Source organism: Strongylocentrotus purpuratus, unplaced genomic scaffold (assembly GCF_000002235.5).
Source record: "Strongylocentrotus purpuratus isolate Spur 01 unplaced genomic scaffold, Spur_5.0 spur5_scaffold_5, whole genome shotgun sequence".
Classification (NCBI taxonomy): Eukaryota; Metazoa; Echinodermata; class Echinoidea; order Camarodonta; family Strongylocentrotidae; genus Strongylocentrotus; species Strongylocentrotus purpuratus.
In genome coordinates this window covers 24,261,864-24,275,566 of record NW_022145611.1, presented here as the reverse complement: position 1 = coordinate 24,275,566, position 13,703 = coordinate 24,261,864, and the positions used below count along the sequence as shown (strand labels likewise).

General features: G+C 34.6%; 1 protein-coding gene across 3 annotated transcripts; it reads right to left on the bottom strand.

Annotated features, from left to right (window-relative positions):
* Nucleotides 1-361: 361 nt before the first annotated feature.
* LOC115918157 (HHIP-like protein 2) lies at nucleotides 362-13,108 on the bottom strand. Of its 3 annotated transcripts, none has more exons than XM_030999278.1 (9): nucleotides 13,025-13,108; nucleotides 10,103-11,192; nucleotides 9,373-9,704; nucleotides 7,899-8,028; nucleotides 7,409-7,551; nucleotides 6,653-6,734; nucleotides 5,758-5,843; nucleotides 3,660-3,737; nucleotides 362-3,028 (listed from the first exon to the last, which is right to left on the bottom strand). In XM_030999278.1, exons 2-9 carry the CDS (start codon nucleotides 11,158-11,160, stop codon nucleotides 2,682-2,684), a joined length of 2,256 nt encoding a protein of 751 aa, XP_030855138.1. In that variant the 5' UTR covers nucleotides 11,161-11,192; nucleotides 13,025-13,108; the 3' UTR covers nucleotides 362-2,681. The 3 variants fall into 3 exon arrangements, with proteins under 3 accessions (XP_030855138.1, XP_030855139.1, XP_030855140.1); XM_030999279.1 differs by having other exon boundaries at nucleotides 2,918-3,028; nucleotides 3,660-3,970; XM_030999280.1 differs by having other exon boundaries at nucleotides 2,918-3,028; nucleotides 3,660-3,943.
* Between the last annotated feature and the right edge of the window lie 595 nt (nucleotides 13,109-13,703).

The window sequence follows — 13,703 nt, the reverse complement described above, 5'->3', positions numbered from 1 at the left end:
AGTTTCGGCAAAATGAATGGAAGGTAGGTTTATCACTAGATTTGTATTCTTGATAGCCATATTGTTTTACATTTTTGGGAGTAGAAATTGCCAGTAAGTTTGGCATTCTAAGAACCTGTCTTCAAACTTGTCAATAGATATGAAATTCTTTTCTTTTTAGTTACAAGTTTTAGCTATTACTGTCAGGAAATATTGTCAAGCCCTCTTGTCAAGCAATGCCCCTGATTATAGGTATAGATATAATTTGTTTGTAGATTTGAACATTTAGTGTTAATTTAATCTGATTAATTATGTGAGAATTGTTTGAAGTCTTTACCAGAGCTCCAGTTTATCTCAAACAAATGATTCAAGGCAACACATCTTTAGTAACAGTCGGACATCATATTTGCAGATATAATTTTAATAGTACATTTGTATTTTGGACACTTCCTAGAGATAATGCCAATACTTTTTAATATGCCATAATCATATTGGATATCAGAAAAATACAATATTTATTTTAAAATATATATTTGGTAGTGCATGTAGGCTAGGATGATTAATATCCTAATAAAATGTTAGGTGTATATAATGACAAAGCTAACATGAAGAACTTTTATAGTCCATATAGTTTTCATACATTTAAGGAAATCTAATATCTTTCTATTAAACATTTGAAATAATGTTTTATTATTGTACAGTTTATTTGGTATTACAGCTATTATAACCTTTAAAATTAGTTCTTTCTTCAGAATCAGTAGAAATTTATCTTTATTTGTAACTCTTTTTTCTTCTTCAATGTACGATCTCATTCTACCATATCATTGTAGTGAATAGAAGCTAATTACAGCAGGACAAGCAAAAGCTAACCGAAAAAGAACCATAGAGAGCTATTTTTATGTTACATCACCAAACAGGTGAATCCCTTCAATGATCAAAGCTATACTACCATATAAATCACAGCGTAACAGCTGCACAATTTAAAATTCTTGATTTAGTACAATGTCTTAAAATTTCAACATATACTGCCGTCATAACTTGACTTGCAATGAACTTGAATAGACAGAAAGGTCATATGGTAGATTCACATAAAATGTCAATATTCGGATATAAAATGTAAGAAATCAAAAAAATATATTTTATTTCATGTCTGATATAAAAATAGAGAATAATCTTAAGTACACTTTATTCTTACATTACAAACATCTTTAAAGTACTAAAATTATTTCAATATAATTGAAAGCACAAGAACTTTTCCATTCGTGGGTACTGTTTTAAACTACCGGTAGAGGTATACAAAAATTGATTAACTAATTAATCATTAATCATTAATCATTCACTGTTATAAACAATACCATTCTGGATTGCTAGATCTTCACATCAAGCAAAAGTACCTCCTGAAAGAAAATATAGGAAATCTTTCTCCACATACGAGACAGAATTTCTTCCATACTACTACATGAGACTTCATTTGACCTACATTTTATCTTATTATTACTTTAACCCATTGCCTACTAAATAGTGTCAATTTCATTTGCTTAGTACAAAAAACCTGATTCCTCTAGCTAATGGGTCATAAGTTACAGATACTATTCTCATTTACATAACATATTTTTATATAATTCAATTACATTTAAAAGTCTATTTCAGTAATCTAATTTCTTCCAGATCAGGTGCAGTGATAGTTACTAGGCAGTGACTAACCCTAAAAAGGTGTGGAAAAAAAATAGAATGCGTACCCATAAAACAACAAATATGCTTCAAAGGAAAATAGAATTAAACTGATTTGTGCGATTTATGTGATATACAAGTACTATCATAAAATGATAAGTTTTTGTGGTTGAAAAAATAGGCATGTTCCTGGGTTCAACTCCTGGACAGGGCCCCATATATCGCAAAATGATGAGTTTTTATGGTTGACGAATCATTCTGTCACACGTCTGAGGTAATAACACAATTTTTTGAAAAATACTAATCAAGTTTACCCTGAGTCCCGAATCTTTTATTTGCTCACTAGTACCAATCAGACCCCCCCCCCCCCCCCCCCCCTGTGCGTCAATAAAATGAAATTTGTAACAGTAGGAATAAAGTTGAATATTTTTTCCTCAATTTTAAGAGCAGAGTAATGCACTAAAAAGTTTTTCCAAGGTACAATCTAACTTTTGATGTAACCATGAATTATAATTAACCTAGCTCCGAGTCTGTAGACTGTACATCCACCAAGAAGATAACTGTGGCAGTTTTCATCAAAGAAGATTTTGTAAATACACTTAGAAAAGAGAGAATATCAATGGGCATCTATCTGTAATAGTAATGATCACACTGCTTAAGAATTTCATCATCTTTTCTTTTCTATTTGGAGGTAGACTTTATGTGCACAAGTTTCTTAATAGTACCTTTGAAGTTACAATTTATCTATAAGTGTTGTAATAGTTCACTGAAAAAATCTAAAGAACAACATCCCTGAAATTTTATGGAAAATAAAATATTTCATATTGAAAAACAGCCAAAATTATTTATGATTTTCAATATCCTCTTCTTACCTTTGTATTATGAATAACACAAAATCATTGATTTTGTACAAGATGTGTAATTTCATAGAAATCGATGACATTGTCTTCACCTGCAAATATGAATCTCACTTCTCATAATTTTTTGACAGATCTTTCAACATCTGTATATAATTTTTAAAAGAACTATCTCTAACTGAATTGCTTGGCAAAAAGTTCCATAGTAAGAGCCCTGCATTCCTTATTCAGTCGCGGGATCATGAAGGAGTGGTGCCAATGATAGCGTTTAACAATGGAAGACTCTTTCAGGATTAACTTCTGCCAAGACGACTTGAAGTCGCCAAGGATGAAATAGGTCTGTCCCACCTCCAGGTTTGGACATCTGCAGCTACCAGATCGTGAGTATTGCGAGATGGAGATCCTTCGTCCTGCATGTATGGCAGGGAGGTCGTATGCCTTCTTGTGGAGTTCATCAACATTAACAGTGAGGCGCAGTTCATTGTTAAAGCGCTGCGCCTTCCGGACTGTACCTGTTATCACTGCAAAAAATGTGGTTTGATAAAAAATGGTAAAGTATAAAATTTGGATGGATTATTGTGTAATCAAAGTCTGTGAAAATTTCTTTAATTTCATTTCCCTAGAATTTTGCAAATTCTTTGCAGGGTTCATACCACTAAAGAGGGACTTCAGTTGGTTTTCCTCAATTATCCTGAACCCCCCCCCCCCTAAAAAAATCTATCGAGAGGTAACAGCTTGACATAGAATAATGATAAGAATAAAATCAGGTAAATGGCATCCCTGGAAGAAAAGTTCTTCCCAAAACATGGCCATTAACCCATTAGCAACTAGAGATTTTGTAAAGATGGCCTATTACTCACTGGAAGATGTTGCAATATTGCTCTCATTTTGACATTGTTCTGAACAATATGAAACGTGCACTATTTTTCTATGCAGAATCTTACGATAGACATCATAAGGATTACACATGAATAACATTATCACAGTAGACCCTAGAACGGATACTATATTGCGTTGAAAACAAACGAAAACAGACGGGCGGTTTAGTTGCTAAGGGGTTAAGTAAAATGAAAAGACAATAGAGGAGTGCTTCTTAATGTTATATCTTCATCATAAACATAGCCTTCATCTTCACTAGTCTGGAAAACTCACCAAACTTTGCATCGCAGTATGTGGTATTGTCCACTTCAGAGTACTCTCCTTTGCATTTCTTAGGGCACCTGAAGGTTTCTGAAGATCAGGATCAAAACAAGAACCTTCCTTGTTAACAACAGATCCTGGAGGAGTAGGAGGACTAACACAGCATGGGTGGTAATAGTGATGCAAGCTGGTTGGCGTGGCAACAAGTAGATGATGTATACAAACATGGGAGAGCAGAGCTAGGCAAAGCATAACCATATAATGTGAAGGATGCAGGGTCACACATTTTGCACTTCCTGTAATAGGGACAGTAGAAGAAATAGCTGAAGGAAGATGAAAATGACCATTAGCATGCAAGCTATTTTTTTATTATATCCTGCATCAAAAAGCTTGTCACGTGACCAGAAATATTTCAACCATTTTAAGGTTGCTCTTAAAAAGTACTATTTGGGAGACGTAATACTTGGGTGTACTATTTGGGAGTTAAATTTCTTTTTTTAATTCTTAAAATTTGATTAAAATTGTAGAATGTTAAAATGTTAACATTAACAAAATCTTTGTTAATTTTTTTGATAATTTTCTCTCTTCAATTTCAATGTTTTATTTCAATCTTAAAATGTTATAATATTAAAAAATTAATGAAAAAAATATTATTAAAACAAAATTTAATACAATTTTTGTTTGTTTTTGATGCAGGATATAAAACAAAAATACCCTGTCTTCTTTTCGAGGTACTGGTTAAAACTATGGTATACAGTATACTATGCAGTATACTCTTGCCCAAACTTTTAACCAGAATCTCTCAAGACAGTGTTTATTTGTATAATATCTTTTAATATGCTTTTACATTTGGGGATTGGATTTAATGAGGATTGGAATTTAAATGTTAACATAAAGTAAAAGCACATATTAATTTTAAATAATTTGTGTGTGTAAAATGATAGCAAACAGATAATACAGCAGACAAAAAGAGAAGGACAAAGAAGTTATTTTGATCCAAAATAGCATGAAAACTCCAAACAGTCTTACTTAAATATCTACATTTTGTTTGAAGGCAATGAAGAAAAAAAAAAAGGGGGGGGGGTGCTAATCACAATCGTAATTTTTAAACACAAAAACATGTTAATCGAACTGGCAAGCTAGTATTTGTTACAATATAGTTGTTACTCTTTAACAACCTACATTTTATTTATCATAGAACTCTGTGTCTTCCTTTTTACCTTAATATTGCAAGTCATATTTCATGCATCCTAAAAAAGGGTAAATATACATTCAAAAGCAGGGCATTCATGATCATTACCGGTAGTAAAAAGCATTAAGGCACATTCTTACATAGTAAACTAACAATGTTATATTTAGCAATGTCACATCAGCATTTGAGTTAATTTTTGTCTTCTTCTTCAATTGAAGCTTTTAACGCTCATGCAGTCATAAGGAAACAAAACAACTGAAAATATGATGATGCAGTTGGAATGTCAATAATCACAATGAAGGATTATTCTGAATGAACAGAGCAGAGATGGGAAAGTTGGATGCACACCTGCACAGGATGAACACTTCAATACAGACAATAAAGATGACCTCAAAATATATGTCAGATTGTGATTTTACGCACCTAATTAAAAACCTGTTTGATTTGTTGCATTAGCACTTGATTGGGTATGGAAAGGGAAATTATGATTTATCTTTAGCATACAGTCTAGAGAATTAACATGGGAATCTGTTTCATCATCATGTAATTCCAACAAGCCAGAAATACACATATAATATTGTCTTTATAAAAAAAATGTAGATATAGATCTTGAAGCCAAAATAGGATAGGCTAGTACATAAGGCTACTCAATAGGATATTGGTCCATTTTGAGTGACACAAAATTTGCAGCATTTACATAGGGGAGACTAGAAAGGGCCGAAGCACTTTTGAAAGTTGAAAATGTGCACAGACATATTTATTACACTTATCAATACACTAAAACACTAAAACTTGTCCTAGATATTTTGTTCTTCTTCTGAAATCCCCTATGCTTAGTATTTGCAGCAAAAGTATCATGCACTGAGGGTATCCTTGTATGGAGCAGACATCCCCTTCCTCTGGCACATGTGACATTACCTGAGGGTGATGGTTCAAAGGGTGTGGTGGGACCATGAACATCAACGTCTCTGATATCCTTGAGACATTCCTCAGGATTTCCTCTCCTATGACAAGAAGTGTCAGAAAATCAGCTTTGAGTGATCAGAGATATACAATAAACTGTTCCTACTTTAGTCTGGTGTCTACTACAGGAATAAGGATTTGTTTGAAAGTTTTTAATTTTTAAAAATCTGTACCTCAACAATGTTCAGCTGTCAGCTACAGCCTAGACAACAATATGACCCAACTTGACCTTTCTTATGTAATGAATAATGGGTTAAACTTTTGCGTTAAATTGAAATGAAAAGTACAACTTTCATAATCTTCACTATCTTATTAAAGATGTGGTTGCTCTAGTGGATCATTTTTTTGACAGTTAGATTGCCTGACATGGCACTAATATCCTTTAATGAGACAGTGATCTACATCTACCACTCCCAACCCATGGGTAGAAAATGGGTATCTGGTATGAAGAAAGTCCTTGAAGCTTGGCTACAGGCAGGGTAAATTACTTCTTTCTTGGCACCTTGAGGATTCCTTTATAATGTTCACATTAGAATTGTAGCTATTATCTTTACCATGGTAGTTAAATTAATATCTTTGGTGACATTTTTCAAATGCTTGCCCTTAAATACTATCTACTTATTACAGAAAAACAAATAATTTTATTCACAGGAATATTTAGCTACACTTTGTTATCAGAAACAAATAAATGTTCATTCAAGACATCTTTAATGACAGTTGCGATATACATATGTCACATATTTGATAACAGTAAGACAAGGAAATATTTCTAATTAAAATCAAAATAACATCATAGGCATAACACAAACATCAAGAAATAAAATCCAAGTGTTCAAAGAGGAATACTTACTTTCGAGGATCAACGATTTTGAATACTTTCCCTTGAGGAACAGTGGTCTTTGCTTCACTAGTTGAGAGAAGATACATCTCACCTACATCAAGATTTATTCAAAGAATAAAACATAACCATGTAAAAAGTTGTATAAAATTTATATTTGTCTTAGGCTCAAATACTGTGATTTATCAACCATAGTAATAATTACATCCCTAAAAAAATTTAGCAATTTTATCCTACAACTGTTTATCTAGGTTCTTTTTTCTTCCCTCTTTTATGTCACAGACAATGATGTTATATGTAGGACACATGCTCAGGCAAAAATTGCCCCATGATCAAATACACTAACAAATTCTTAAGTTCAATCTTGGATAAATGTTGAACCTAATCCTAACTCTAACCATAGACCTAACCTAAAACCCAATTGCAATACTAATAACCCTGAAATTTTGACAAAGTAAGATTTGAGCATTATCACCAGAGTATACACGTATATCACAGCATCTATGGTGTCTTTCATATTTTCTTTTTGATTCTAGTAAAACTAACACTAGAATACATTCTTAAATCATTCTTCGCATTTAAGAATGTTATCTCACCTATTTTTCTGAGCTACTGTTAATCTAGCAAACGTTTGCATGCATGACATTTGAATGAATTTTGCAAGTGGTACAGATTTGAGAAAGATTCATGCCACAAAATAACCTTCCCTAACAATTCACAAAAGATTTACAATGCAAGAGTTGATAAATTTTACAGAAGTCTATATACCTGCTTCATCCTCTCCAAACGAAAGGATATTCTTGGGGAAGGATCCCAGCATAGACCCAGTGCAAACAGTGTTGTCCCCCAGGCAGAACTCTCTGCTATTCCATTCTTGGGTAGCTGTGTTCTCATTCAATTCAAACAATCGCCTATGAGTCATACAAGAGTATAAGAAGAAAAGAAGATTTTAATGTGTTGAATAAACAGACTTGAAAGAAGACCATCCAGTTGGACTACTATCTATGAAATCATTAATCACCAGGAGATTCACATGCCTCATCAAAAAATATTGACCCGACCTGAAGAATAAAACTATGGTAACTTTTGTCACTTATTTGTAACATCATACAGTTCAATATCAAATTGTTTACAGGATAAATGCCAATATTATCAAAATAATGAAACATATACACTCCCAAAACAAGGCTTTGTCAAGTGCACTGAAGAAAGTCTAACAAATATTTTGTTGAGACATGAAGTAAATTCTTGTACATACCCCGATACATAATCTCCAAAGATGTATTTTCCATTAAGGTTTGGGTACTGACACCCTCTGTACACATATCCACCAATCACAGATTTGCCAATGGTATGAGGGTATGCATGGATGGGCAGTACTTCATTCTCTGCAAAATGAAAATAAGAATTTTATTTTGAATCAATAATCATATCACATTTCACAACGAAAGTTCTCCATACATGTATATACAAGTATGTCATAACAAATTATCATGACAACAGTCAGGGTTTTTCATTTGTTCACATGACAAGATGCTACACAGAGAATCTTCATCAGAACCGAATAATTTGATGCCACAATAATGAAATATTTTGAAGGATCATGTGGTAAAGTGGTACTGCATTATACAGTGCGACCCAGAAAAAAACGAAACTATCGATGTTTTATCATAACTTAATCACAATCATAATTAATTAATGACACATATTTGTAAAGCTTAGATCCTATATATTTCACGCATGAGTGATTAAAAGCAATTTGAAGGAAGGAAATCAATAAGTTATTTGGCAGACGGTATCTGAATTTCGAAGAAAACTTCACAATTCTAGAAAGTTCAGTTTCTGCCCTTTCATATGGCACCTCAATCAGGAAAAATGAGCAAGGAATAACAAAGTTCTGTTTGTTTAATGTGATGCTTGCATTTCCATAATTTGATTTTAAAAGTTCGTTTTCACTGGCTGCCTGCCGTAGCAACAAGCAGAATTGACAAAAGACTTAACTCAGTTTCATTGACAATCAGCCATGCATGAAGTCTTTCGTCTATGTCTGATCATCAACGAAACGGAGTTAAGTCTTTTTTCAATTCCTTTTGTTGCTATGGCAGGAAGCCAGTAAAAACGAATTCGTTTATTCAAATTATGGAAATGCAAGAATCACTTTAAACAAAGAGAACTTTGTTATTCCTGGCTCATTTTTCCTGATTGAGGTGTCATATGAAATAGCAGAAAATGAACTTTCTAGAAATGTGAATTTTTCTTTGAAATTCAGATACCGCCCGCTAAATGACTTTTTGGTTTAAATCCTTCAAATTGCTTTTAATCACTCATGGGTGAAATATGCATCATCTGAGTTGCATCAAATGAAAGAGGAGGATCTAAGCTTTACAAATATGTGTCATTTATTAATTATAATTGTGATTAAGTTATGATCAAACATCGATAATTCTCGGTTTCATTTTTCCTGGGTCGCACTGTATATCGATCCCACGAGGCCAAACTAAGAAATTATATACCTCACTGCCATCTTATTGACAAAAAGCAATTATATCTACCACAAAGCATCAACAAGATATATACTTTACTTTTTATTAACTGTTATGACAAATTCCATAACCTAAATTTTTGCATTCTAAAATCTATACGGTTTGAATTTTTAAAAAATTTCTTTTTCACATCATGGTTTTATTGATAAAGGATATGAAAGTGAATGCAGACTGTCTCATTTCTCTTACCAAGGAAATCATTGCACATTGTATTATCATAGCAGGAAAACCCTTCTTTTCCCCGCCATCCATAGTTGCCTCCCTTCTCGATGATATCAATCTCTTCATAGCTATGCTGGCCAACATCCCCACAGAAAATGCGTCCTCTTCCCTCCCCTGTCTGTCTATCGCCCTGGTCGATAGAGCAACGCCACATATTCCGGGTGCCATAGGCATAGATCTCGTGACGTCTCTCACTGTTGTTGTACGAGACATATGGGTTGCCGGGTGGTATGGCATAGGCAAGTCCTTCTTGTTGCTGATCTACATCAATTCTGATTACAGATCCTAGCAGCTCAGCCCTACAAAAATAAAACAGATTTAAAATAAGCAGAATGCAATCTCTTACAAATCCACAACAGACACAAAGGTTTATGATAGAGATTTATACAAGTGATCATTTCATACAATGTTAACTGCCGATTAAAACTGGAGCTTCCAATAAAAAAACTAACTGTACACCAGAAACTCTTACAATGAGCATGAAATGTTTTAAAGATTTTCACTAGAAGTTCAGATTGCAAATAAACACAACACCGAATTGTTTGCAATTTTCAAAAGTTTCTTCCTGTAAAAATTGCTTCATGTTATGAAAGTTTCTGAATATACTGATGTACACATAAGTGCAAATAGTTCAGGAGAAAAACTGAATAAGAGCCAAACGATGTAATGTGTGCATTATCAGAAAGAGATGACTTACAAATTTTGAGCATTTCCATATTGCCCAAAGGGATCTCCACCTCGACCACCATCACCAAGGAAAGCGTAGAAGTAACCCTGATCATCAAACAGCATCTGACCACCATTATGATTACCAGCAGGTTGTTCAACGTTAAGGATAACGCTCTCGGTTGTCATGTTTACCCGATTGGAGTCATTAGACATGGTTTGAAATTCACTAATCCTGATTATTTCTGACTCTGAGGAAGATAAAGTGCTGTAATACACAAACAATCTGCTGTTGTGGACAAAGTTTGGATGAAAGGCCAGTCCAAGGAAGCCCCTTTCATCTCCCCTTCGACTTGATGTCTTGACGGTGTCTTGGATGTCAAGGAAGGGATCGTTGAGTCGTGTCCCATTCCTGAGGTACACATGAACAATTCCTACTTGTTCTGCTATGAAAAGACGGTGGGTGCTGTCGTTGGCATGGACAGCAAGAACAGGGTTACGTAAGCCATTGGCAAATTCCTCGAAGCACAGGCAGCCATCCCCTCCACCACTTCGTGCATCCCAAGCCAAGTCATCAAGGAACGTATCCTGAAGGATGTTTGGGTAGCAGTAGTCCATATCACCTATCTCCACTGCAGCACAGAATGCGCTCTCATTTGTATTGTGTGCATCAATAATTGCTGCATCATCCGTCACTAAGGGAATAAGTTCTGGACACGTGTTGTAGAGAGAAGAGCAGTATCCTCCACACAGACCTGGCAGAGGGGTCTTACGATGTGTAGTCTCTGCATCAAATAAATGAGCTGCGTAGGGTGAACATTCCTGGCACAAGATATCCTTCAGGAAGTTTCTGCATTCATGTGCGGCACTTTCTGGCAGGTTTCTCTTCAGCGTCTGGTACCTTTCTCGGATGGCTTCATTCTGAGTCAATGTACAACAACCAAAGTCCTTGTAACCATCACAAAATGGCTGACTGTCTGATGGAAGCTCAAATGGTGGGTAGAAATCAAGGCACTGGGGATGTGCATGGACAAAAGACAGATGTAACCCTAGCACAAGTAGGCTCAGCATCATGGTGACTCTCTTCATATTTTTCCTCTCTTTGAAGTCTGATGGAAGATCTAGAGAAACAGAACACAGAATGCAAAGAACCACATAAGGCCATTTAAAAAAATATATTTTTGGGGGCCGCCTCCTATTTTTTTTTTTGAAATTTTTTTTTTGAAATTTTCTTTTGAATTTTTTTTTTGATTTTTTTTTTTTTTTTAAAGAAAAAAAACATGAAAAGCACTGCTAAAAATAAAATGGATCTATTTCTGATTAAAAAAAAAAAAAAAAAAAATGTCGGCGGCCATCTTGAAAAAAAACCTGACTGTCAGGGAAAATGTAACGAGCGGCCATTTTGAGCGACCATTTTGAAAGGAAAAAAAAAAAGGAGGGCCTCCTCCTTCCTATTTTTCAAAAAAACAGGGGCAGTATTCTGAACATTGTTGTAAGTTTTGTGTTATCTTTTGTTGTATCTTCCAGAGATAACACAGCGCTAAATTGTTGTAAGTTGGTATTCTGAACATTGTTTTATCCCTGTGTTATCTCTTGAAGGAACGCCTCTATCTTATCTTTGACCATTGATGACACGTCCATTTTTATGGACCCTACCAATCAAAATCTATTTTATATAAGCATGATAAGTAGGTCAACCAATAAGAATACTTTATACCATATCTGAAGATGCGCCTAGCGCATACTAATCTTGGGCCTAATTAGTTATTTGAGCACTTATTACGTGCGTCATCATTATGCGCTGTTGAATGTGGATCATGAAGACAAATCAAGCTTTCACTATATTGGTTAAGATGAGAGCATTAAAATCGTCATATCCTCGCATGTAATATCGTAGAAAGTTCTCAGTGTGATGTTTCCGGTCAACACACAATCTTATTCTAACTCATCTATTGGCACGAGTTGGTTCTGGGCAAAAAATATTGCCGCCATTATCACCACGAAAGATACAACAATTACTCCCTACCTGTTGTAAATATTGTTGTAAATACCATGCAAGATAAGATAAGATAAAAGATACAACAACTTTCAGAATACCAATTATCTCGACATATTATCTCCCGTGCGCATATGCAAATGAAGATTAAATGCCACTTTATTAATAATATGCACAATTACAAGCGCACCAAAGTATGAGCGCAGGCGCAGCCAATAAGATGAGAGAAAAGATACAACAAAAGATAACACAAAAGTTACAACAGTGTTCAGAATACCAACTTTATCTTATCTTCAAAGATACAACAATATTAGAGATAACACAGGGTTCAGAATACCGCCCCAGGATGCTAAACATGTTTTTGTTTTTTTTGCTTAATGAAACACATTTAACCAATGTTGACTTGACAGGGTAGCATACATTCAGGTCTACCTGCTGGACTATACTCTGCTAAAACCATTTGATATAGATCTAGGCAACCAGGAAGTAAAGGCCGAAGAGCTAGGGCATTAAAATGATATAATCACCATTCACCCTCAAAATGACAGTCCACAGCTAGTGTTCAGGTAAACAAATAACAAGGTAAACAAATGACGAGGAAAACAAATATCACTGCCAGAGATAAACATTCCTGTAAAAAGTGAATACTGAAGAGAAAAACAATTGATTTTAGTGTTCATTTACCAGTGCACAGACACTGCAGTGGTCGCTGACTATGCCAGAGTGCAGAGAGAGCCGACGCGACGGCGACTGGCAATGGCGAAACCCACACCAGCAACGTAGTGGTCGATACACATTACTTGCTAGTAATATCAATGCCATGAATTGCATTTTAGTTTTGATAATCGTACATCGTACTTCGTAGGCATAATTTAACTTCTAAACATTAAGTCAATCACTATGTGCATAATTTACGTCACTGTCTTCCTAAAGTCGTTCAGAAAATTTCCCGCTTACCAAATTATTCGGTGTTTTCTGGTCGAAAGATCAAGAAGGTATCCTCTGATCTTCCGCTCCTGATCCTGCACAGGAGAAGTAATGATTGTATTCTTGTTATATAGACCCTAGTAGATCTATAATGTTTCTAAATCCCGTTGTTATTGACGTTTTTGTCTCGAGATTAAATCAACATTAAGGCTAATGGATTTATTTTCAATTTGTTATTTCTTTTTTTATTCGTTTTTTTTTCAAATCGAGGGACATTGATTTAAATGAGGCAATAAAGCTGATAATCACGTTTGAAGAATATGTATTACCTGTTAAAATGTTTAGATTGCAAGACTAGGTAAGCTGTCATCACCTGATAACCTTGATGGTACCACCTGATCACAAATCAGCTGTACATTTTTACTACAGCTGATGACGCACGCTTCATAATTACCTAGTGTATCATGTTATGTTTATTTGTTTAATTGTTTTACCTAACTGCCTAAGTAAGCTTGTGTATGCTTATAAGCATGGACATAGCCTACATGTACATGTTTGTAAATAAGGAACCAGCAGACCGAAAGTTTAACAAAGTTTTGTTACTTTGCCGGTATTAAGTGTGTAGTCCGAAGGGTTGTAAATATTTATTAGGTACATTTTAGTAAGTAGGCAGGAGTAGAGGGACTTCTTAAAAGAGCATAATCATTTG

Bases quoted from the DNA above. Each gene is read 5' to 3' on its own strand.
- LOC115918157 (XM_030999278.1), bottom strand. From the start codon at position 11,160: ATGAAGAGAGTCACCATGATGCTGAGCCTACTTGTGCTAGGGTTACAT. The intron at 8,029-9,372 runs GTAAGAGAAATG...TTCATTTTGCAG, and splicing joins AATGTGCAATGATTTCCTTG to AGAATGAAGTACTGCCCATC. The intron at 3,738-5,757 runs GTAATGTCACAT...CCTGATCTTCAG, and splicing joins CTTTGAACCATCACCCTCAG to AAACCTTCAGGTGCCCTAAG.